Source organism: Dendronephthya gigantea, unplaced genomic scaffold, assembly GCF_004324835.1.
Source record: "Dendronephthya gigantea isolate DGI-Jeju-01 unplaced genomic scaffold, DenGig_1.0 000012F, whole genome shotgun sequence".
Classification (NCBI taxonomy): Eukaryota; Metazoa; Cnidaria; class Anthozoa; order Malacalcyonacea; family Nephtheidae; genus Dendronephthya; species Dendronephthya gigantea.
The window spans coordinates 1,537,744-1,562,975 of record NW_021163022.1 but is presented as its reverse complement, the minus strand read 5'-3'; the positions used below and the strand labels follow the sequence as shown (position 1 = coordinate 1,562,975).

Below are 25,232 nucleotides of genomic sequence, written 5' to 3'. Positions count from 1 at the left end.
TATCTAAATATATATATATATATATATATATTTATATATATATATTAATATATATATATATATATATATATATAATATATATATATATATAATTATATATATATATATATATATAAATATATATATATATATATATATATAAATATATATACATAAATATATATATAAATATATATATATATATATATATATATATATATATATATATATATATATATATATATATATATTTATCACATACTTGTGCCTTTATCAGGGCGATAACAGGGTGACATAAAAACGATATCGTCACTGATATCGCTTTTTGTCACTGATATCGCTTTTTGTCACTGATATCGCTTTTTGTCCCGCTGCATTTGCCGCTGTCAAAACAAAGATGGCTGACTCGAGCAGTTCGAGGTTTGTTTCAGTCGATGTCGATTGCTTTATAGAAAAAAAGGAAGTATGTGATAAACAGGTTATCACAATCGGGACGAGGTGATATCAGTTTTATCGCTGTCAGGACGATATCATAAATGACCCTCGTTCGCTGCGCTCACTCGTGACATTTATGATATCGTCCCTCAAGCGATAAAACTGATATCACCTCGCCCCTCATGTGATAACCTATACATATATATATATATATATATATATATATATATATATATATATATATATATATATAATAATATACACAAGCGCCAGATATGAGGTATGCTGCAATCCACCATTCCGACGGTCAAACACTTATCAAAAACACGTGATCAAATGACAAAAATTCGGACAAACACAGGTCGGACATACTATAGTTTATATGGAGTGTCAGGATCACATTGCGTTTTAAAGCTCTTTATATGTCTCAAGATGTAGAGGAAATACGATTTCGGCCGTTTCTTATCTTACAATAGTGCTGTCTACCGCTCACGATTCGAAAATGGTTAGCAAAATGACATTGAATGAGATAAAAACATACCTTCGCGAGCGCGGTTAGCGTCACTTAAAACCTGCGTTGGTAAATATTGCAATACACAACAATAATAACTCAGTAAGCATTTTCATTCAACGTTTCGACTATATTTAGTCATCATCAGGAATGATTAATTTACATGTGCATGCGTTGTATATGCTATATGAGTATATGTAATCACTCGCCATCCGTCATCAAAAACCGGAGCTTAATCATGGCACAAAGGCATCCAAAGAACTATCGGTTTTCTCTTGAACAATATCAAATTACATATAGTATACACTATATTATTCACTCGCCATCCGTCATCAAAAACCGGAGCTTAATCCAACCTCGTACCCAGGGTCTTTACTCGTGGGGAGAAAATACCCTGGTATGGGCTGGTCATGTGACCCTAAAGGAATTCTTCTACTAAGTGGGGGTGGGTAATTAATCGCAGGCTTAATCGAATACAAGTACGAGGTTGAATCGAATAAAGAATAGAAAGCATGGGTTTTTTGTCTTGTCTTCATACCGCTATCAATAAAAGTGTTATTTATAACAATATAAATTTGAAGCCAAAACAAGTGAAGTGCTTGGAGGCGCTTTATAAAAAGAAAGACTGTGTCGCTGTTTTACCTACAGGTTACGGAAAATCATTGATATACCAATTGCTGCCATCATTGCTGAACGAACGAAATACCTTTGAACAAATACGATTTGGTCGTGAATTAAGCCATAATACTCCTGTTATTCTTGTTGTTTCACCTCTAAATTCTCTTATTTGTGATCAACTAAGAAAGCTAAATAACGGCGCGGATTTGAAAGCAGTATTTCTCGAAAAAGATTCCACCAGTTTCTGTGAGGCACCTGATATAAAGGACGCATTGTTTGACATCATGTTTCTTCATCCGGAGGCATGTTTGTCGTCAAAAACAGGAATGGATTTATTCCAGTCTTCGCCGTACCAAAAATCGGTCGAAGTTATCGTTGTCGATGAAGCTCACTGCATTTTGGAGTGGTAAGTTGAACAATATTTTTTTATGTTTGAAAATTTGTTCCAAACTATAAATAACTGACTGATTTTAGTGAATGTTTGATTATTCAATTTTATGTTTACATACCACCAAACATGAAATATTTTTATGTTTTAGGGGTGATAATTTTAGGACTGACTATTCCTATCTTGGTATGCTGTGCTCTCTTTTTCCATCAGTTCCAGTCTTAGCACTTACTGCAACTGCAAGCAAAAAAGATAGAGAAGTAATAAAGAGCACCTTGCACATGAGGAATCCACTGGAAGTTGTAGGAAGCTTAAACAGAACAAATATTTTCTTCAAGAAGGTTTTCAGGAATGGTCCAGATATTGAATCATATGAAGAAATTTTAACACCAATTGCAATGAAGCTATTAGAACAAAAAACTGAATTTCCCATGACAATTATTTATCTCAACTTAAGATGGTGTGGATTTGCATATAGGCTCTTTGAAAGAATTTTAGGCCAGGAGCAATATTTTCCAACTGGCGCAGACACAATTCCTGAGAATCGATTATTCTCCCAATTCCACTCGCCACAAACTGCTACCATGAAGGAACATATTTTGAACGAACTTGCACACCCTGGTTCAAAGTTGAGAGTTGTTTTCGCCACAGTTGCAATGGGCATGGGAGTGGATATGCCCTCAATCAGAAACATTATCCATATTGGACCACCTAGAACTGTTAGGGAGTACATGCAAGAAACTGGACGAGCAGGCAGAGATGGATCTGCCTCAACGGCTGTGTTGTATTATAATAATAAAGACATTGCAAAGAACAGGAAAGGGATCACTGAGGAAATTAGGGACTATTGCAACTTAGATTATTCATGCATGAGGAAATTTCTTTTAGATTGTTTAGATGTGACACTTTCCACCCAAGAACAGGTTGTTGGCCACTTTTGCTGTAGCAATTGCAGTTTGGTATGTGATTGTGTTAGTTGTAAGATGTAATTAATTAACTTAGGTGATCAAGAAACATGGTAAAGATATATGATTCCGTAAAAGTGTAGGTGCAAATGAATTTAATTGAAAAATACAAAACCTTTAAATGGTGTTTAATTGAATTTTTGTTTGAGAATATTAACAAATTGAACATTTGTATGTATAGGAAATGGCATATAGTTCAATGAGAAAATATGAGAAAATAAGAAATTGCATGTGTATTTATACTAAATATTATCTCCCGAAACACAAGTGCAGTTTTTCATTAATACATTGAGAACAAGTGCAATTTACTATTCATACCATGATTATATCCCAATTACTATACAAAAGAGTTGTTGCTCTTGCATGTGAGGGCAACAATCAATGTTCAATTTGTACACTTGGCTGATCAAAATCCAGTTAATGGCTATAAAATCTATATACACAATGAAATTAAATTGGAACTTAATTTTAGTTAAGTAAACATTCCCAATCATTATTTGTACAGTATGCATAGTATTACAAGTCATTTTTTTAATTGTCAGCCTTATCACTATCTCCTTCTTCAGCATCTTCTGTTGCTGTTACATTGTATAATAAGTTTTTCTTATGTCTATTGAGCCATTCTTTGAATTTTCCTTCATCAAGATCATGTAGTGGGTCAGATGACACGTCTGGAAATGAGCTATGTTTTCTCTTGCTTTCACATGTGAAAGGCTTTAAATCACGCAAGTCCTTCAAAATTTTCAGTTCATCTGAAGATGATGATTTGTGACTATGGGCACTAGATTTTCGATGGATTGCCACTTGGGCATCAAAATTCTGCATTGATTTCCTTATGCCACCTACAGCTTTACTTGCCCGCTCTATTGCTTTGTCTGTCTTGTTGGCACCCATGTTCTTGATGATCTGCTTCAAATCTCTGTTACGATTCTCTTGCATGAGATCAATCTCTAAGTTCTTTCCCTTGCCTCCAGTCCAGTTTGCAGTTGCTGCCCATGTGCATTGGTAAGCTTCTTCTTCAGTAAGCAACACATCATTCTGCATAATGCTAATAAACATCTCAATCCCATAGGCATTGTATCCAGGATCAGTTTTGAAATGATGTAGTAGTTGTTTATGAAGTTGGTTTATTCTGAGTCCATTTCCTTCTCTGACAGCATCTTTGAGGTCAACAATTAGAAAATAATATTTGAGCAAGAGCAATGAGTGCTCCCTTACAAAATCTGGCAACTCGTCTGATAACTCTGAGGATGGAATATCATCTAAGATGCCATGCATAGATTCTTGACCAGGTGGAAGTAGATACTCATTTATGAAATTATCCAACATTCCATCCCAGTACGCCTGCCTTTTCTCCTCTACAGAGATCAAATGGTAAGGTGGACTGTTCTTCCTTGGTGGATCACCAACTGTTGTCATGCCAAAGAAATTCAGCAATGCCTCAACAGTATAGCATTTGCCAACAGAAAGAAAGAATTGTTCACATTCTTCGAAGTGCTTCACATCCTTGGTCACATTCCTTCTTTGTAATATTTCCCTAAAGTATCGCAGGGTTCCAATTTCTCGAGCAGAATTTTTGAATAACTTCTTGAATATCAACTAAATGTAAAATGAGAGTTATTCTTAGCCTTCAATTTCAAAAACAAGAAGGTATTAAAATGGGGATATTCAACTGAAATTATGTGATGTACACATTATAACATCTTATAATAAAATTTAAATTATAATAAAATTATAACAAAAATATTATGAATTGATTGGAAAAATATGCATGCACCTAAATTATTTTAAACAGGTTTCATTACCATATACTGAAAAGCTAATTTGAACTCAATGAATCTACATGTATATGTTCGAAATGATTATGAAATATTTCATAAGTTGAGTTAAAATCAGATGGTTCAAAAATGAGCATAGAGAGGTTGTGGGTTTCATGAAATATTTCATTTTCTAATTGCCAGATAAACTCAATGACAAGTTAATATGCTCATAATTAGTAATTGGCTTACTTTAAGAAGGCTTTGTTTGGTATGCCAATCTGCTATCCGAAAAGGATAAAGGTGATCCAGTCTATCTGTTGGAGTATGGCAACCAGCTCGAAGATCTTTGCCACCGGCCAATCTCACTCGTGACAACTGATCGCCATAACATGGAACCTTTGGTAAAGGGTCATCAGGTGGGAGTTCCCGTGGGATATTTGCTCCAGGCTGATCTGGACGAGATGTTGTTCCAACAGGGGGACCAGGAATAACAACAGGAACACTAGATTTGCTTACTACACCAGCTTTAGTATACAGTTGTTGAATCCACATTTCCATTGTATCCAACACATCTACCAAATCAGAATATTTCTTCTCGTCTTTCATTAAAACAGGAAAAGGAATGATAACAGATGGGGAACTCATTGCAGCTGGATGGATGCTTGCTGTACTACCTACTAGGTCCTTGAAATGTGCGAATGGCTGTAGGAATTCACATATTATGTTACCAATTAGGACCTTATATCGTTCCCTTGTGACAGCCATTTCTTCTGCATTTGGGGTCACAATCGTGTTCACATTAACATGGGAAAGAGACTGCTGAGGTGCATTGCTTGAAAATTCCTTTCGAGGCACACGATCAAAAACCAGGCTAGTTGCAACAGCATGGACATCTTTATTCTGGTTGTCTGATTGCATCTCATGAACTTTTATTGTCCAGTCAATGTTATCCATGACAAACACAAACTTGCAACCTTTCTTGATAAGTTCAACAGCATGGTGCATAAAATTATCCCCAATATCATCCAGAATGGTATATTTCATCTTGGATGAAAGGCAAATTCCATACTTATTAAATCTATCCCAAACCTAGGAGGGTAGAAGTAAGTCATTTTTTCAGTAAAACTATTAAAACAACAACAAAAAACTTGCTCATGTGTCTGTACCGGTACCACTGAGCTATATTAATATAGCTCAGTGGTCCGTACACAGTGGTCGGCATATATGGTCGTAAACATGTCGTAAGTCACGACATGTTTACGACACGTTTACGACCATATGGAAACCAGGCTTAGCAATGCTTACCTCTTGATTAGCATTTCCATCAATTAATATCAAACTGTTCAATCTCTGCAAGAGGCTCATCTCATGAAATCGCCTAAACATGATCAGTCCGTAAATTAATACCATGGTTGGGATATTTTTTTCAACGTTTGCGTCCATTTCCAACAGAGCGAGAATAATTTCATAAACCGTGGGGCATATCCGCTTCATTTCGTCAATTATTCTATTAAAGTCTACAGTTGCTAGCGCATCAAAGTCCCTTTGCATCAAAACGGAGTTGGTATCTCTCCGAGCGACATATCTTAGTTCTTCCTGCAACTTGACGACAATGTTTCCTTTTGATTTTTCTAAATTCTCCCCGGGTAGGTCTGAAGTAGTTTGCTGAAAACAAAAAAACGATACATGTGAGAAACTAATAAAGTAATGTGACAAATGCATCGATTTTTCACAGTAAATTTAAAAATATATTTTTGTTTACTGAACGTTCATTAAATGAAAAACACAACTTGATACTGGAAAGTATATCATCTACCTCTTTAAAATAACTTACTAAGCATTTATATTTTGTAAAACTCTGGAAAAGGGTCAAGAAAATAAGCGGTTTCTTCAAAAGAACAGCCGCTTCCGTATCAAAATAAGCGAACTTTTTGTTTCACCTATACTATATCAAGGACATATGGTTTAAACAAAACCTAACGACGGGCTTATCATATTTAAGAATATTTATATTTTGCAAAGAAAAAGCTCAACGCGCATTTACATTTTTTAAAAAACGTACGACTTTATAAAAAGGGCGAAACTGAAAAGATACACTTGTAGTAATTCTCCAAACTTACCGATAAATTTTCTCTTGAAGAAAATATAATGGACCGGCGTTTGCTTGTTTGTCGTTGGACCTTTGCCGCGGGCAGCGTTGAAGGCGACGGTTCCGAGCATCTTTTCGCCCTCGATTGCGATTCAATAACCTTTTGGCTTTTTACAATAAGTTCTTTGAATTCTTTATAATTGGAGAGCCTTCTCTCACAAGGTCTGCATATATTTTGCGGCAGGTTTTGGTCTCGTAGCAGAGAATCTCCGAGGCAATCTTCAGCCACTGAAAGAATCTCAGCGTTCGCGGATCTAAATAACTTTTTGACGTGGGTCACATCGCAAATTTTCAAACATAAACGACAACACGAGCTTTGAATGTTTTCGCGAAAACGGTAATATTTTTTCGGAGTATCAAATGATTTTGCCATACCAGGTGCGCACGAATGTGATAATCTTTGTTGACATCATTTACATTAATAGTCGTCACAGTTTGATATCGTAACAATGCGTACTCACTCCCCCACCCTAATGCACAATCCGCCATTTTACCCAAAATCTGGGGGTCACATGACCAGCCCATACCAGGGTATTTTCTCCCCACGAGTAAAGACCCTGGGTACGAGGTTGAGCTTAATCATGGCACAAAGGCATCCAAAGAACTATCGGTTTTCTCTTGAACAATATCAAATTACATATAGTATACACTATATTATTCACTCGCCATCCGTCATCAAAAACCGGAGCTTAATCATGGCACAAAGGCATCCAAAGAACTATCGGTTTTCTCTTGAACAATATCAAATTACATATAGTATACACTATATTATACAACGCATGCACATGTAAATTAATCATTCCTGATGATGACTAAATATAGTCGAAACGTTGAATGAAAATGCTTACTGAGTTATTATTGTTGTGTATTGCAATATTTACCAACGCAGGTTTTAAGTGACGCTAACCGCGCTCGCGAAGGTATGTTTTTATCTCGTTCAATGTCATTTTGCTAACCATTTTCGAATCGTGAGCGGTAGACAGCACTATTGTAAGATAAGAAACGGCCGAAATCGTATTTCCTCTACATCTTGAGACATATAAAGAGCTTTAAAACGCAATGTGATCCTGACACTCCATATAAACTATAGTATGTCCGACCTGTGTTTGTCCGAATTTTTGTCATTTGATCACGTGTTTTTGATAAGTGTTTGACCGTCGGAAAGGTGGATTTCATTGGTTGGCTACTAGACAGATACTAGAAGCACGGTGCTAGAAGTTACTATCGCAAGGGAAGTGCTGGCATCGCAAGTCCATTTATCACATGTTGAAGAAAAACAACAGCTGTTTAAACTACGTTTTTCTGCTCCATAGAGGCTTTCTGGGCTTTTTTTTTCAAATGAATAATATTGTGAACATTGTCATTGTAATATACATAACTGCTATTTATAGATAATTAAGTTTGGACAATAGAATATTAGAACTGATTGACAGTTAGGGACAGACAATAATATAGAAAGTGTATGAGAGCGAGTAAGAGTCAGAGCACATGAAAAGTAATATATATATAGAGAAACAAAATATACAGTTATACAAATCGGAGCAAGGAGTGAGATCATTATATTGGCGACGAGAAGGGCTGAAGGACAAGCCGAGCCACAAGAAAATATCACAGTAAATACGCAATCGGTTTCACTACAACCATTGCCAGAATTTAATCCAGACGCCGATGTTGGCGAAAGTTTAGGCACGCGCTGGAACATTTGGATCCAAGATTTCGAGATGTTCATCCTCGCTAGTGGGATTACGGATGAGAAAAGAAAACGTGCATTGCTATTATATCAAGCTGGCAAACGGGTTCGCGAGATATTTAAACAAATACCTGATACGGGAGACGCAACCGATTACGAAGCCGCGAAAACAAAGCTTCACGAATACTTCCAACCGCAAGAAAATCGCCGATACGCAGTTTACCGCTGTAGACAAGCGAAACAAGAACCGAACGAAACCCTTGATCAATTCCATACACGACTACGGACATTAGCACAAACTTGTTCATTTCACAACGCGGATTTCGAAATAGAACAACAAATTATTACGGCCGGTTCATCTTCACGGATTCGAAAGAAGGAATTACGAGACCCGACATATGATCTCAAGTCAATACTTATCGATGGTCGCCGTGCCGAGACGAGCACATTTCAAGCGCGAGACATCGAATCAAAAGACACAACAGATCGTGTCAACAAAGTATCATCGAAAACGTGCCACAATTGCGGTGGTACGTATCCTCATGAAGGACAATGCCCAGCTAAAGGTAAAGAATGTCGGAAATGTCAAAAGCTCAACCATTTTGCTCGAGTGTGTCGAGGAAAGATACAACGTCAGACAAAAGCCTTTCAACATGAAATGAAACCGAAACATGCAGAAATACAAACGACCACTAAATCCACTAAACGAAGTTCAGAGCGAGACGGACAGTTCTGACAACGAATATCTATGCACAGTTTCTAATGACAAGACCCCCAAAGTCAATGTTAAAGTATGCGGACGATCGTTCAAAGCTACCGTAGACACAGGCGCAAGGATCAATGTCATCGACCGAGGTACATACGAGAAAATACCAGGAATAGAATTAAAGAAAACGAACATAAAAGCGTTTGCATATACTGCTAGCAAGCCAGTAAAGTTAATTGGCAAGTTTGAGGAAGCTATTGAGACTCGCCGTCGAGTTGCAGTGGCAACTTTTTACGTCGCAGAAACGACAGACAGCGGAAATCTAATATCAGCAACAACGGCAGAGGAACTTGGCCTGGTAAGTTTTCATCTTAACAAAGTAACTGAAACAAAAGATCGTGAACTCCAAAATATTCTAAACAAACATTCAAAAGTCTTCCACGGGTTGGGTAAACTCAAGCAAGAGAAAATCAAATTAAACGTTGATAAAACAACAACACCCCGAGCACAGCCACAACGCCGAATTCCCTATCACATACGTCAGAAGGTCCAGAACGCGATAGAACAACTAGAGAAAGACGATATTTTTGAACGGGTACCAGAAAACCAACCTACACCTTGGGTATCGCCAATTGTAGCAGTACCGAAAAAGAACGGGGACGTTCGTATATGCGTCGATATGCCCGCTGCCAACGAGGCTATAAAACGGGTACGACACCCTATTCCAACAGTTGAGGACATCAGCTTTGAGTTAAATGGAACAACGTGTTTTTCCAAATTAGACCTTACACAGGCCTATCATCAGCTTAAACTACACGAAGACAGTCGTTACATTACTACACTATTCAGTACACACATCGGTCTTTTCAGATACAAAAGGCTGAACTATGGCACCAATGCAGTGAGATTTTCCAGTACACTTTACAAACCCAATTGCAAGGATTAGTCGGAGTAAAGAATATAGCTGATGACATTTTAGTATATGGCAAAACACAGGAAGAACACACTGTTATTTTGAGGGAGTTATTTTAACTCCTAAAATAGGAGTTACGGAAAAAGGTACAGAACAACTCACTTTTTGGAGTTAAAAGTAACTCCAGATTTGGAGTAAAATATTAACTCCGTTTTTGCAGTCAGAATAACTATCATTTAGGGGTTAAAATGTAACTCTTAAAAAGGAGTTAAGCAGTGGTAACTCCACTATCGGAGTTATATTATTTCTACTTTCAGAGTTCTGATGCAAATTGTGTTTGTGTATTGGATTATTAAACTAAAAACATTAAAGCCAAAGGTTCTCGTAGTGTCATATTGGTAAATTTATCTCACAAAATTTCTTATTATCAATTCACATGCATTTGTATAATATTGTGAGTTGTATATTTGAAAAGACAGATCAATACAAAAGCTCTGAATTGCTATATTAATTGTCTGAAAGGATCACCTTTTCATAGCCCACTTTTAAATAATTCTAACATCAGTTGTTGCTTTTAACCTCAATATTACTCTTCCTATACCCTTAATTATAAATTACTTCTGAAAGACTTTGATTACTGTAAATTTTAAAGTGATAAAATGACCTATTTAATATTGATTTTTGCATCCGGCCCGCTTGAAATGCATCCGGCCCGGTGTGAAATGTGAATAAAACGGCCAAACCAAAGCAACGTAAGGCTAAAATGTGTAAAAACCTTTCCGGAAAAGGCTAAAAGTATGTTAGAAATAAAAAACATACCCGAAAAACGTCTTAGTTTGGATTTTTTACTCCTTTTTTCGCTGCATTTTACGTTGTTTTTCTAGTCGATTTGCCCGAATCACAGTTTAATGATATACAGTTATGGAACTCGCGGCGGAACCCTTTGATGTTGCTGTCCCCCTGCCCACGCCATTCCACGCGCCACGCAAATTGCTCTGGCAAGTGTATTTTGACTCTAAAGTAAGGAGAAAAGGTGTTCGAAAGACGAAAAATGTTAATATTTTAAAGCTGGCTCTATCGACCTCCATTTTTGCGCCTAAATTTTAAAAACAAACGGTAAATGGTTGTGTTTTTGTAAAAAATATATGCGTTAGGTTAAAGAGGTAAGAAATACAAGCACGAATGATTTTCTTTATAAATATCAAGTTGATTGCCAACATCATCGCCGATTATAAATTAGGCAGTTATTTTTCCATCCAGAAAACATCTGAGCTGATCTTAAAACAAGCATGATTGATGTGTTATTTCTAAAATTCAAACACACGAAAAAATTTCTTTGAAAATAATTTATTTTGCCATAAAACTAGCAAAAACTACATGTTTTTTATTCGAATCTTGAACTTGAATTCAAAGGATTTACAATAAACAAATGCAAATTTTACCTATATATATATATACAATACTTTTTACATGAGTATAAATCCAACTTCACACACTGACACAAATGGTAAATGTGCTAACAGATATTAATTTCAGTTCATACATGATTGTAATATTCATGAAGGACATGCAGATCAATTTCCAATCTAATCTATGCAATGCTGTGTGGCTTCTATGAGAAGATTGAAAGCTATTTTCCAAATTTTGGATGTGAATATAATACACATAGGAGACATAATAGGGTTCACAAATATCAGTAAACTACGTATGCGTTGTAAAACTTTTTTAATAGCCACGTAACTTGCTATCTTGTTGAACAGTAGATATGTCGTCCGCTCAAAAGTTAACTGACTTTGAGAAGATTGTTTCGCCATCTAGAAAAAAATACGACTGCATGTTGGCGAAATATAGTCAGATAGACCTACATTTATTAGATGAAATACCAAACTTTGAATATTTACCTGGCAGTTCTAGAAGCTTCGTGTGAAAATCGCACTCCTCGTAGTTGTATTTCCCTTTTTTTCCCGTTTGAATTCGTATTATCGCAGTCATTTTTAATCCAAAAGGAGCAATGTCGGATGGATAAATAAGATTTGTCAAAAAAACGAAGAGCAAAAGACCCTTGGCTTTAAAATTGCATTTTTTCTGCTAAAAAATCGAATTTTCCTTATTAAAAAGTGCAAAAACACTTGCCAGAGCCTAGCGCGTGCGCATTAAAAACAGGGGGACAAGATTTGCCGCGAGTTCCACCTCTGTGTAGTACTCTGTGCCCGAATTTGCCGTGATTTAGTTGCTATGGTAACAATATCTGCCATTTCATTGGCTGTTTCCCGACTAGGATATCCTTTTAAGGAGTTGTTGACGTATTAAAATTCTGAAATGGCTTGTAGCCTTGTAGATTGCAGAAATTATAGTTTTTATATAGTTATTTGCTAATTTTTTTGCTTTTTTTGTGTTTCATGAAGTCAATAATGTAAAGGTAAAAAAATAAACACGTTGTATACCGCAGCTTCAGCCCGGAGGCAAAAATCTGTGCTCTCGGTCTCGAAAACTTCCCTCGGCCAACGGCAAAGGTTAAAAAATAAACACATTATATTTTACCGGCAGCTTCGGCCCGGATACAAAAAACTGTGCCGACGGTCTCGAAAACGGAAATAACGACCTCACAGCCAGAAATAACATATATAATCAATAGATCATCGTCAGCCCTGCTATTTTTCCCTATTTTATGGGGGGAATGGCTTTGATATACAGATGAACAGAACAGCCTTATAAACTTGAACTTAAAAGTTAAATGCCGTAGGAAGAAACTTTATACATCGGGATGAAGAAAGCGATATAAGTTAAAATATAGGGTTTAGAAGTCAAATTACATTAGTGGCACAAACATTCGTAATTTTTACAAGCCTTTTCCGCCTTTTTCACTCCAGAGTTAAATCAATTCACGTTTATAAGACTAAAATTTATAATAAACTATTAACCCGCTCCTCTTGTGCACGCCATTTTGAATTTTATTTAACTCCAAAAAGAGAGTTGAATTTTTATCACCCCCAAAAAAGGGTAATAGGTGAGTCAAAATAACTCATAAAAGAGGGTTAGATTGCTTAACTCCCCCAAAAGGAGTTAATTCTGCATAGTTAATAAGGTCTAAAAATTATTAACCCCTCAAAGAGAGTTATTTTTACTCCAAAACTATAGTTAAATTTTTAACTCCACTAAAAAAGGATAATGGGAGAGTTAAAATAACTCCCTGAAAATAACAGTGCATAACACGAACTTGAATAAATGTCTAAAACGAATCTCCGACAAAGGACTACGCTTGAATCAAGCTAAGTGTAGCTTCTTGAATGACAAACTGGAATTTTTCGGACAAGTATTTTCCAAAGACGGCAGCAAACCTGACCCCAAACGTGTAGAAGCTTTAAAGAACGCGCCGGTACCCAAAACCATTTCTGAAGTAAGAAGTCTCCTCGGCATGGCAAACTACAGTGCCAAGTATATTCCGAAATTTGCAACCATTACAGCTCCATTGCGCCAATTAACGAAGAAAAATACACCTTTTGTGTGGACCGACATTCATCAGAACGCATACAACACGTTAACTTTCACCTTAGCCTCAGCATCGTGCATGGCATATTTTTGACAAAAATAAAGAGACACTGGTAACGGTTGATGCGAGTCCAGTCGGCATATCAGCAATCCTTTCGCAGAGAAACAAAGGAAAAGACGACGAGAAAGTAGTGGCATATGCGAGTAGAGCATTAACAGAAGTCGAACAAAGATACTCCCAAACCGAGAGAGAGGCGCTGGCTATTATTTGGGGAGTGGAACATTTTCATCTATACCTGTACGGAAACGAGTTCGTTCTAATCACAGACCATAAACCACTAGAAGTAATCTACGGCAACAGAAATTCCAAAACATCAGCAAGAATAGAACGTTGGGTGTTACGCTTACAACCTTATGCTTTTCAAGTAAGATACAACCAGTAGCTAACAATCCGGCTGATTATCTATCGCGCCACCCAAAAGGAAAAAGCTACAAACAGCAGAAAATGGCTGAGGAGCACATAAACTTTATTGCTCGCTCCAGTGTTCCGAAAGCACTGACGATAGAGGAAATCGAAGAAGCAACGAACAAGGACAAAACCTTACGAGGAGTTCGGGCAGCTATAAAGCTCAACAAGTGGCACTACGAGGTAGTCAAGCCTTATAAACAAGTAAAAGACGAACTTACTGTGACAACAAAGGGCGTGGTTCTTCGTGGTTCTCGTATAGTGATACCAGAATCGCTACAGCAACGTGCGATTGACATTGCGCACGAAACTCATCTTGGCATTACCAAAACGAAATCATTATTCCGAGAAAAGATTTGGTTTCCGAATATTGACAAAATGGTGCAAGCAACAATAGGGAAGTGCATTCCTTGTCAAGCAGTGGGTAAAGCACCACCACAAGAGCCAATATCAACGACAACAATGCCAAAGGGACCATGGGAAACGATACATTTGGATTTCTACGGACCACTTCCTTCAGGAGAATACTTTCTGGTCGCAATTGATCGCTATTCCAGATATCCCGAAGTGGAAGTAGTACGCTCGACAAAAGCTTCTGCGGTCATACCCAAATTAGATCAAATGTTCGCCCGTCATGGCATCCTAACAACTATCAAGACAGACAATGGACCGCCTTTCAATAGTGCAGAATATAATCGTTATTTGACAGTTCTTGGAATTAAAGATATCCATTCAACACCTAAATGGCCCCAGGGCAATGCCGAAGCGGAAAGATTCATGCAGCCCCTTGGAAAAACGCTACGAACCGCTCACATCGAAAGAAGACCCTGGCAGCAAGAGCTACATCGTTTCTTGTTACAGTACAGGACAACACCACACTCTTCCACGAAAGTTCCACCAGCGGAATTACTATTTAACCGTACAGTGAAAGGAAAGCTTCCAGAATTGAAAAAGCGGAACATTGTTAACAAACACAATATTGCTAAAAAGAATGAAATGGAGAGACAGCGATACAACAAAGAATATGCGAATGAAAAAAGAAACGTAAAAGAGAGTGAAATTAAGATAGGAGACTATGTCTTAGTTCGTCAGGACAAGCAGAACAAATTGACTGCGAATTACAACAACGTTCCATACGGAGTCACACACAGATCGCATTCACAGGTTAAAGCAAGAAGCAAGAACGGACACGTTATCACACGAAATGTGTCACATTTTAAACGCATACCAAAGCCAAGGGATGATACGGACAGTGATGACGATAATGAGAGAGAACGTCATCAAAAGAGGAACAATACCATCACACTACCAGCAGCAACAAATGTTGGACATCAAGATCAAATACCGACACGAAGATCGAGCCGAGTCAGAGGAAAACCTGATAGATTTGGACATTCAATATATGACTGAATTATGTTTTGTTAAATGTTAATATTGTTTTAAAAAAAAAGGGGTGATGTAATATACATAACTGCTATTTATAGATAATTAAGCTTGGACAATAGAATATTAGAACTGATTGACAGTTAGGGACAGACAATAATATAGAAAGTGTATGAGAGCGAGTAAGAGTCAGAGCACATGAAAAGTAATATATATATAGAGAAACAAAATATACAGTTATACAAATCGGAGCAAGGAGTGAGATCATTATAGTCATGAACAATAGGTCCATTAAGTGTTAGGTGTCACTACTGTTACAGTAACAATGTTGCGACAACATGTGTTTTTGCGCGTGTATTTAGCCGTGTTTACACTACAAGCCTGAACCTGGCCTAGGCCTGGCTTTGGCCTAGATCTTTTTAGAACGAAGCGTTTACACTTACGCTTCGACAGTCTGACTTTGGCCTAGAATTTCAGCGATTTGCATATCACAAGTTTTTTTACTTTGTGTAAACTTTACTATACTGTCAACAAATTCAAAAAAATGGCGGACCATCGTATTTTCTTGTTATCAATATATGCGTTTCTAGCAAAGAAGCGCTTGGGCCTGGCCTAGGCCACCTGTTATGATGGGCCTAGATTTCCCGGCTTAGGCCAGGCCAAAGTGTGTTTACACTAGGAAGATCTAGGCCAAAGCCAGGCTTGTAGTGTAAACACGGCTTTTGATACAGCATTAATTTGCTCCTGCCAGCAGCTTCAAGCGTGCTGAGAGTGAGAGCAGTTGTGAATAGACTCATCAAGGTTATTTCCGCCATATTGCCTGCGGCTGCAGGGCAAAAAAAACTGGATTTGAGCTGCGCGACCAGCCAATTCAGGCATTTACATTAAGATTCAATACATATGGCGTCACAGAATGTTTTCCTTTTTGCCACCATTTCTAACGAAGGCACTGCAGACTAGGACATTTGGGAATGAACAATGTGCAAAAGCTTATTGATGAAAATATGGTGAATGGAATGGACGGTGTAAGAAATACCAATGAAACCCAATTGTGTGAAGCATGCATTCAAGGGAAGCACCATCGTTGTCCGTATCCAAAGAATGCTACCTTTCGTGCAAAAGAACCATATGAACTCGTACATAGCGATGTATGTGGACCAATGTCCATAACTCCATACCTTCATTTGGTGGATCAAGATATTACGTAACCTTCATTGATGACTATTCCCGATACACTTTTGTATATTTCATTAAGAATAAGAGCGAAGTACCAGAAAAGTTTATCCAGTTCAATACCTATGTTATGAATGCCACCGGAAAGTCAGTCAAGATTCTACGTTCCGACAATGGTGGAGAGTATTCATCGAAAGAATTCCAATCCTTTCTGAAGAAGAATGGTATCCTTCACCAACTGACTATCCCGTACAACCCAGCGCAGAACGGTGTAGCAGAAAGGATGAACTGCACAATTGTCGAAACAACTAGATCAATGTTGTCTCATGCAATGATGCCGAATGAATTCTGGGCAGAAGCTGTCAACACCTCGGTCTACGTGCGAAACCGCAGTCCAACTACAGCTTTAAACGGTACTATTCCATATGAATGCTTACTCGGCAAGAAACCGGATGTATCCAACTTACGTGTGTTCGGATGTATCGCATACATGCATCCCGGACAATCAGAGAAAGAAATTGGATGTGAAATCAAGGAAGTCAATTTTCGTGGGTTATCCAAACGACATGAAGGGATATAAGTTATATGATCCCATTGGTCGTAAATTTCTTCGAAGTCGTGACGTTGTATTTCTAGAGAAGAAATTCCATAACTTTGATGTGCAAAGCTCATTAAGTTTTGATGATGATTCTGATGTTAAAGTTCCGATCAAAATGGAAGAAATTCCCGTGAACGTAAACCAAGACCAAGCCGAAGCTATTGATCAAGAAGTTGCAGACAATGTCGAGGGTAACCAACCGGCCAATGATCAACCAGCTGATAACGAGCCAGTGGGAGCAACCTTTGAAGATAGATTCATGAACGAAGTCCGCAATATTGGAGAACGAAGAACGCGAAGACCACCTAATAGATTTGACGAGGAGTGCTACGTAGCAAATGATTTAACAGCAGATATTAACGAGCCTATCAATGTTAACGAAGCCTTTTCTGGAGAACATTCAACAGAATGGAAACAAGCTTGTGATTCCGAATTCAACTCGCTAATCGAGAATGACACCTGGGAACTTGTCCCGTTACCTGAAGGAAAGAACATTGTAGGAAGCAAATGGGTGTTTAAAGTGAAAAGAGACGAAAACGGTGATGTCCAAAGATACAAAGCTCGACTAGTAGCTCAAGGTTATACGCAAGCAGAAGGAATCGACTACTCTGAAGTGTTTTCTCCCGTCGTGCGTGCGAACACAACGATTCGAACTTTACTAGCTTTGTCAAATGCCAAGGATTGGGAAATCCATCAAATGGATGTCAAAACGGCATTCCTACAAGGAAATTTGGAAGAGGAAATATATATGCAACAACCAGACGGTTACGTCGATAAGAACTATCCAAATCGTGTTTGTAAGCTCAAGAAGAGTATATATGGTTTAAAACAATCCGCACAGTGCTGGAACAATGCAATTGATACATTCCTGAAATCGTGCAAATACCAGCAAATGAAATCCGATCCATGCTTGTACATGAAATCAGTCAAAGATCAGAATGGAATTATCAAATTCGTTATCCTACTAATTCATGTCGACGATATTCTGTTATTTTCCAATGATTTGTCCATGCTAAACAAAGAAAAGAAGCTTATCGGTTCGAAGTTCAAGATTGAAGATATGGGTGAAGTGAAACACGTTCTTGGAATGTTAATTAAAAGAGACAGAAGAAGAGGAAATATGACAATTAGTCAAACTAAGTACCTGGAAGGAATTCTGAAGCGATTTGGCCTCGAACATTGCAAACCAGAATCCCTTAGAATCTGGAAAGCATTACTCAGAATTGCCGGATGATGAAAATCCTAGCAATATCAATGAATACCAAAAGCTCATAGGATGCCTAACATATGCAACGACCGCAACTCGACCAGATTTAGCGTCAGCTGTAGCTATACTATCAAAGTACATGTCAAAACCGAGCAAGGAACATTGGCAAGGTGCAAAACGAGTGCTGAGGTACATCAAAGGAACTATAAACTACGGACTGGTATTCGAAGGCAAAGATTCGAAATGTTCTTTGATTGGTTACTCAGATGCAGATTGGGCAAACGACCCAGATACAAGAAGATCAACATCTGGATATTATTATTTTTATTACAAATCTTTACAGAGGGTAAACATTTCAGTGCAAAGACACTGTTATCAATATGTGCCCTCTCTACTCCTAGATTAAAATACAAGCAATAAAAATAGTTATAAAAAAGTTAGTTTAAAACCTGTTGTTCAATCTAGCTATTTTGAAGGTCTTTCAAAAATTTAAAATTAAGTTAATTAAAACTACAGTTCACATATACCTATTTATAATAGTCTTTCAATAGTTTAAGAAATTGGTCATAATCTCCTTCCCATCTTATTCCGATTGGCAAATCATTATAGATTTTTGCACCCAAATAATAAAATGATTGTTTCGCAAACTCTAACTTTACTTTACTAACTTTAGGTAGTTTTAGCAAAAGATTATTGTTCCTTGTGTTGATACTACCAGTTTTAATTTCAAAATAGTTATCAAAGTTGGTACACATCCGATTGTCTAGGCATTTTCTTACAATACTACATGACTGTTTATGTAATATCTTGATAATAGAGGGCATATGACCATGTTCTTCAGGAGTAATGATGTTTTCCGCGCGACATTCAATTGATTGAAACTTGTCTAACTGAGTCTTCGTGAACTGAAGTTTCAAAAGCCCAGAGTACGTAACAAAATTGGGAGAATCATAGATTTATATATTCTGTTAGCAGCATCCGAGCTTACATGATGTCTTAATCTGGATAAGAGCTTGTCTGCTTAATCTGGATGAGAGCCCGTTTATCACCGAATGTCAGCGTTTTCTAATTGATCGGCGATTTCCCTAAGGTATAGCTCTGGATGTCTGAGAATTATTTCACATTTTGCCAGTTCCTCATGCTGGTAAAGTGTTGTGCTACAAAGGGGCCTGCCAAACTTATGGGGCGACGTAACGTTATCAGTATTATTAAATAAACAGGTTGAAAACGCTCTACTGTCCTTGGCGAAACAAACAAATCGACAGCAACTCTGGTTGAAGACCTGTTATAAAATAATTTCTGCCACACAATCCCCCATCTTATATCGTCTGAATACAACCTCGCAAGCCAGGCTCTTTTACCTACGCTCCACGGCCCACGCTGCGGCAAAGACCCTGGTCAAGGCTGGTCACGTGATTCTTTTGTTACGCTTCTCCCGTGTGGGGATGGGTGGGACACAAGTAGCGCATAGATCACATCAGTTAAAACAGCGTGTTTCTAAGGACTGAATCTGATTGAGCGCTGTTGTACTGCAAAGCGAAATAACCTGTGTCGTTATTGTTATTTGACCTCTAAATTCGCTCATCAACGCCAAAATTTAGAAGATAGCACAGGCCTTCGAGTGTCTGTATTGAATATCAACTGAACTTGTGACGATACTAAAACCGATTCTATCGACGATGATACAGTCTACACATAGCACTTGAATCTAAATTCGGTTTATTGCTCTTTTTAGTTTTTTACTGCGCCACACTAGCTGTATTTATTTCGTTTATAGCGTGAACCGCTATTTTTAGTTGCGTTAGTACAAAGTCATCTGGATTGTGACAAGTGCTAAAAATAGCAGAAATGGTATATCGACTTTGCCACTCCTCCCATGGATATGAACTAAGCGCTAATTAAAAACCTCCCATATTTTGGGAGGTCACATGACCAGCCTTGACCAGGGTCTTTGCCGCAGCGTGGGCCGTGGAGCGTAGGTAAAAGAGCCTGGCTTGCGAGGTTGGTCTGAATACGGCTTAGGCATTTTACAACAAAAATATCCCAACTAAGCAATAACCTTGAAGCCATTTTGCAGCGTTTGCATGCGTAATTAGATATGACACGTGATGGAAATATGTGGTCACATGTCACAACTATTGCGGTGCCCGCGCCAAGTTTGGCACCGCATTATATTCTGCCTGTGAGTTTGTTTGTTCGCATCAATACGTTTCCTTAATCGCCTAGTAAAAATTCCTTGCACATGCTTGGAATGCTTGGAATTTTTTCCTAATTATTACTATTAATCTTGTTGTACGTTTGCCAAATTCCTTTTTTAAAGGAACGTTCTTTTTTCAATTTCAATCTCAAACTCTGATAATTGCGTGTATCTCTGCTTTTATGCACCCAAGAAGGACAAAAATACCACCATTCGATTCAGCGTAAGAAATTATACTTACAGGTCTTAAATATATTACTAATCAAGAGTATTCGCAGCGATTTATGACGTTTGGAAGACAAACGAAATTGAATTGTTGACAAATCGCTCAAAATTACTATGCTATACTTTACTAGTAATAGTAAGTTTGGTCTTTGATATCTTTCATATCGTTGGTTTTCTCTTTTAATTTTCGTCCTTAAATAAGTGGATCGGTCTTAGTATCGTTGCTCTTCTAGTTTCCGGCTCTACACCAGTTTATTCGTCTCACGTTTCTCTTCATTTTGATAGTATTTTTAGATAGTATTTTTATCCTAAATAGTTTATTTCTGAAGATTTTAAAACGGCGCAATTTTGACCTTAACGTACCAACCAACCAGGCTGCGGCCGACAAGAGAATGTAAGTTGGTGATGCCGTTAGAAATGAGCGGACGTTTTACTTCTAGGCAAGCATTGCGGGCACCGCATTTTAGTACTGTGTCTGGTTTGTATATATTTTCGGAATTCGGACAACCTTTCCTAGATCCACAATATATATATATATATATATATATATGTTGGTTTATATATTACACAATCTAGTTTCAAATTAAATATAACTTGGTCATACAGTACTGACCTGTATAGCTGCTTGTAAGTCACAGAGCGATAAATATGTCCTTCCAATGTTAAATGCTATCTTTGCCGAGGAATCTTTCATGTCTCTGAATTTATCGAGCGAACGTTGAAAGTCACCTTCGTTATAACTTTCCACAGCTTCTTTCCACGTTTGAAGGTTTTCAACCAAAGTCATGTTTTAAGATTGATTTGTCTAGATTTGATTATTCGCGGCTCCTCAGGGCCTCTTGGAAACCAATATTAAAAGTTTATAGTTACGGCCAATTCCAGAGCAAATTCATAGGCGCAGAGGTGCGAAATTTCCCACATGAAACGTCAATTCCTTGTAATTGTGCGAGATTCCCCCATCCTCGTCCCCAGGGCCTAGCTCCGTTGCTCTCCTATGTGGAGAGCAACGGAGCTAGGCCCTGGGGACGAGGATGAGATTCCCCCAACACGATCTCCAAATGAGATTCGTGATTATCATGAAATGTTAAATTCAAATGAATTCGTGATAACCATGAATGCCATGCATGCGCAGATGACATCGAATTTAAACAGTTGTACGCATTGAAATTTAAAAACCATAGCACATGGGAGCAGGCTAATAAATTAAATATTGTTTACAATTTTAGTGTTTTTTTGATGTGCAAAATTGATTAGTTGGACTCGATAGTAAATATACTTGTGCAGTATGTCGTCACGGTCACGAAAAAGTAAAACTCCGACTACTGAAGAGGCATTACAACGCGTAAAAGATCTTTGTTCGCTACACTCGAATTCGAAGCTGAAAAGGAAAAGGAAGCCTGTTCGGTTTGAAATTAACACCGATCCAAAAACAGGTCTTCGTCATTTTAAGGGAACATATGATCCCTCAAAAGGATCTAGACGCAAAGGTTAGACTCACTGACCAAGTATATATGCTTATAAATGCTTCATAATTCGTCTATTTTCGTCATATATACCATAATTCATCTATTTTCGTCATATACCTTATTATCATAATCTGGGACAAATATTCTTGAAAAGAATGGCATTCATTTTTAAATCATTTTGCTAAGATAAAATAAAAATAATTAAAATATCGCCCATCCAAAAGGGCAATTTCATTTTATTTCGATTACTGTACACGTGTATATTCAGCAATTAATGAGTGTTTTGCACTTGTAAAGTAGATGTGTACATATATTTTCAAGATGCTGCAATATCTGGTGAGTGCTCAAGCGACATGTTTGATGACCGTGACTTTAATAATGAGGAAATCCAAGTAAATCAAGGTATTGTGAACATTAACCTTATGGACATTTATCATAGTATGTAAGGTCAATTAATATGATAAGCATGGGTTGATATTTTACCAATATGGTACTGGTATAAACTATTCATGCATTTGTATGGTTAATTCATAGAAAAAAGTCTGGATGATTTGATTGGTTATTGCAAAACCCTTTTGGAATCATTGCCTGTCACAAAACCTGAAGAATCAAATTGGTCTAAGAGGATGACCAATATGCAGGAAGATTGGACAAAGTCAAGAAGTTCACTCTTTAACTGGGTAGTTTCTAATGAAAATCACCACTCAGAAAGATGTTCGTTCTGTTTTGGAAGTGATGCCAATATAAGATGTCATCAATGTGGTCTATCATTCTATATATGTAATGTCTGTGATAGTAGAATACATTCACAAAATCCTTTCCATGACCGTGAAATATGGAATAGTAGGTGTTTTGAAGCTGTTTCACCTATGGAAAAGGTTGATGAATATAGCAGAATTAGCTCAGGTTGGTAATTACTGCACAGTGATTGTTCTAGGTTTATTAAATGAGTATAATGAAACTCTACCCAATTCACAATGAATTAAAATATATTTGTTTACAGTACTAATATGCTTTTTAGAGAGATTTCTACTTTTTGGCCCTGCAAATTGTCCTTCATGTGAGAAAGTGGATTCTTTGACATACCATGCCAAAAAAGAGACAATAACTGTTGTAAATACTAATGGTAAGAAGTTTGGTTATATTGGGCCCTTGTGGACCCTTAACTTTAGCATCTACTGTCACTGGTACCTAGCTGATTTGGTAATTGGTCCATCTACCCTAGGGAATTCATTCAGATGCCTTATGCCCTGATGCATACTACTATTCTGCTTAAGGCGAGATGATTTAACTTATCAAAGAAAGAGCATGGGCACTAAATGGATTAATACTTTTCCACCCATGTGTCTAGTTAACCTATTGAGTTCCATTGCGCCCTGATTCACATTACTTATATATAAATATAAGAAGTAATATTAATTTGGTATATTATGATTGATTTTGAATGATGTATTATTTTTAGGTCGATTCGATTTCAACAAATATACAACAAAATGTGTTAATTGCAGTTTGGTTTGCGAACCGTTATCCAATCTTCAATTGATTTTGCAAAATGGTTATTGGCCTGGCAGTGTGGGATCATCTCTGTCATATATCTTTGACCAAGATTTATTTCGTTTGTGGGACATATTTCAGAAAAGAATGCCAGGAACATCACAGAAAAGTTTTCTGGAGGGATTAGAAGAATTTTCATTGAGCAAAGGAAGGGTGTGTTCTATTTTTAAGCATAATATATTGCATTAACAACTTCAGGGTTCCATACAAAAAAATATCTCAAGCAGAATTAGTAAGACTTGCTAAATGTTAAGTATTCTTAATTATTATTTGTTAGTAGAGATTGGTAAAATAGTGTATCCTTTGATTCTTGATACTGCTAGCTAATTTAATGAAGAATTAACACATTAATACAGCCTACAAAATTTATTTAATACTATTTTTTTCTTTTTTATTTCTTATTAAGAGTGGTATTATCAACCCAACTATATTCTCCATTGCATTCAAAGAGTGGAAGTATTGTCAATTTGAAATAGAATCCTTAAAGGGTATGAATTGGATGGAGTGCCCTTGTTGTGAAAAAGAGCAGCATTCATGCCATGTTGATGGCAATATGAAACTCTATCGTTATAAACATTCTGGCTTGTGAGTATCTTAAATGTAGTTCATCCAATATATGTGTATTTAGGAAATGAATAACCGAAATAAATTAGGATTGTACAAATAAGATGTTGTTTACTATCCAATAAGACAATGTTCATTTTTTGACACAATTGTGTTAACTCAGCATTTCAGCTCCTATCAAGACTCAATAAACCAGATGAGAGACTATATATTTGTTTTCCACTTACATAGGTCACGGTCCCAGTGCTATTATGGAAATGTTTTTATTGCAGACAACAATGATGTTAAACAACATCTGCAACAATTGTATCAAGGAGATCTGGTTTGTTGTTACAATATTTGCACATTACAATTTACAAGTTCCATTATTGAATATATGTATAACCTGTAATTACACCTGACACTGTTTTAAAACAGGGTGTACAAGAAAACAAATGTGGAGAGACAACATGGAAAGCAGCAAGAAACAAGAATTTCAAAAAAGCTAAGCTAGATGAAACAGGGTTGGACATTGCTGGCTGTCGACATTCTGTTGCTCAATTTGCTGTCAACATGTTTCAAGGAGAATTGTATGGCTATGCACATTATATTCTTGCCAAAAAGTTCTTGGAAAAGCCACTAAACTTTTTCTGGCAGGATATAATGTGTAAATTTTGGAACTGGGCACAAAAAGCAGATCCAGCATTTAATGGGTATCAGATCAAACCAGCTCTGTCAGTCATGCATGCCAAAGCACATAACTGGACATGTCAGGTACAACATACATATTTGCTGTAAATTTGCAAATCATCAATAT

At 37.1% G+C, this 25,232-nt stretch overlaps 2 protein-coding genes across 2 annotated transcripts in view; one reads left to right on the top strand and one right to left on the bottom strand.

Moving 5' to 3' along the window:
* Window positions 1–21,788, bottom strand: part of LOC114519034 — a 29,768-nt gene extending 7,980 nt beyond the window's left edge. The window contains exon 1 of the mRNA XM_028539088.1: window positions 21,466–21,788. Coding sequence (XP_028394889.1) covers window positions 21,466–21,639 — 174 coding nt within the window. The 5' untranslated portion in view covers window positions 21,640–21,788. The remainder of the gene's footprint in view (window positions 1–21,465) is intronic.
* A 243-nt stretch (window positions 21,789–22,031) lies between these two features.
* On the top strand, window positions 22,032–25,213 carry LOC114519033. Its single transcript, XM_028539087.1, has 8 exons — window positions 22,032–22,339; window positions 22,640–22,720; window positions 22,853–23,224; window positions 23,340–23,444; window positions 23,781–24,025; window positions 24,279–24,457; window positions 24,668–24,758; window positions 24,854–25,213. Exons 1-8 carry the CDS (start codon window positions 22,138–22,140, stop codon window positions 25,211–25,213), a joined length of 1,635 nt encoding a protein of 544 aa, XP_028394888.1. The 5' UTR covers window positions 22,032–22,137.
* The last annotated feature ends 19 nt before the right edge of the window (window positions 25,214–25,232 follow it).

Bases quoted from the DNA above. Each gene is read 5' to 3' on its own strand.
- LOC114519033 (XM_028539087.1), top strand. From the start codon at position 22,138: ATGTCGTCACGGTCACGAAAAAGTAAAACTCCGACTACTGAAGAGGCA. The intron at 22,721-22,852 runs GTATTGTGAACA...GTTAATTCATAG, and splicing joins GGAAATCCAAGTAAATCAAG to AAAAAAGTCTGGATGATTTG. The intron at 23,445-23,780 runs GTAAGAAGTTTG...TATTATTTTTAG, and splicing joins AACTGTTGTAAATACTAATG to GTCGATTCGATTTCAACAAA.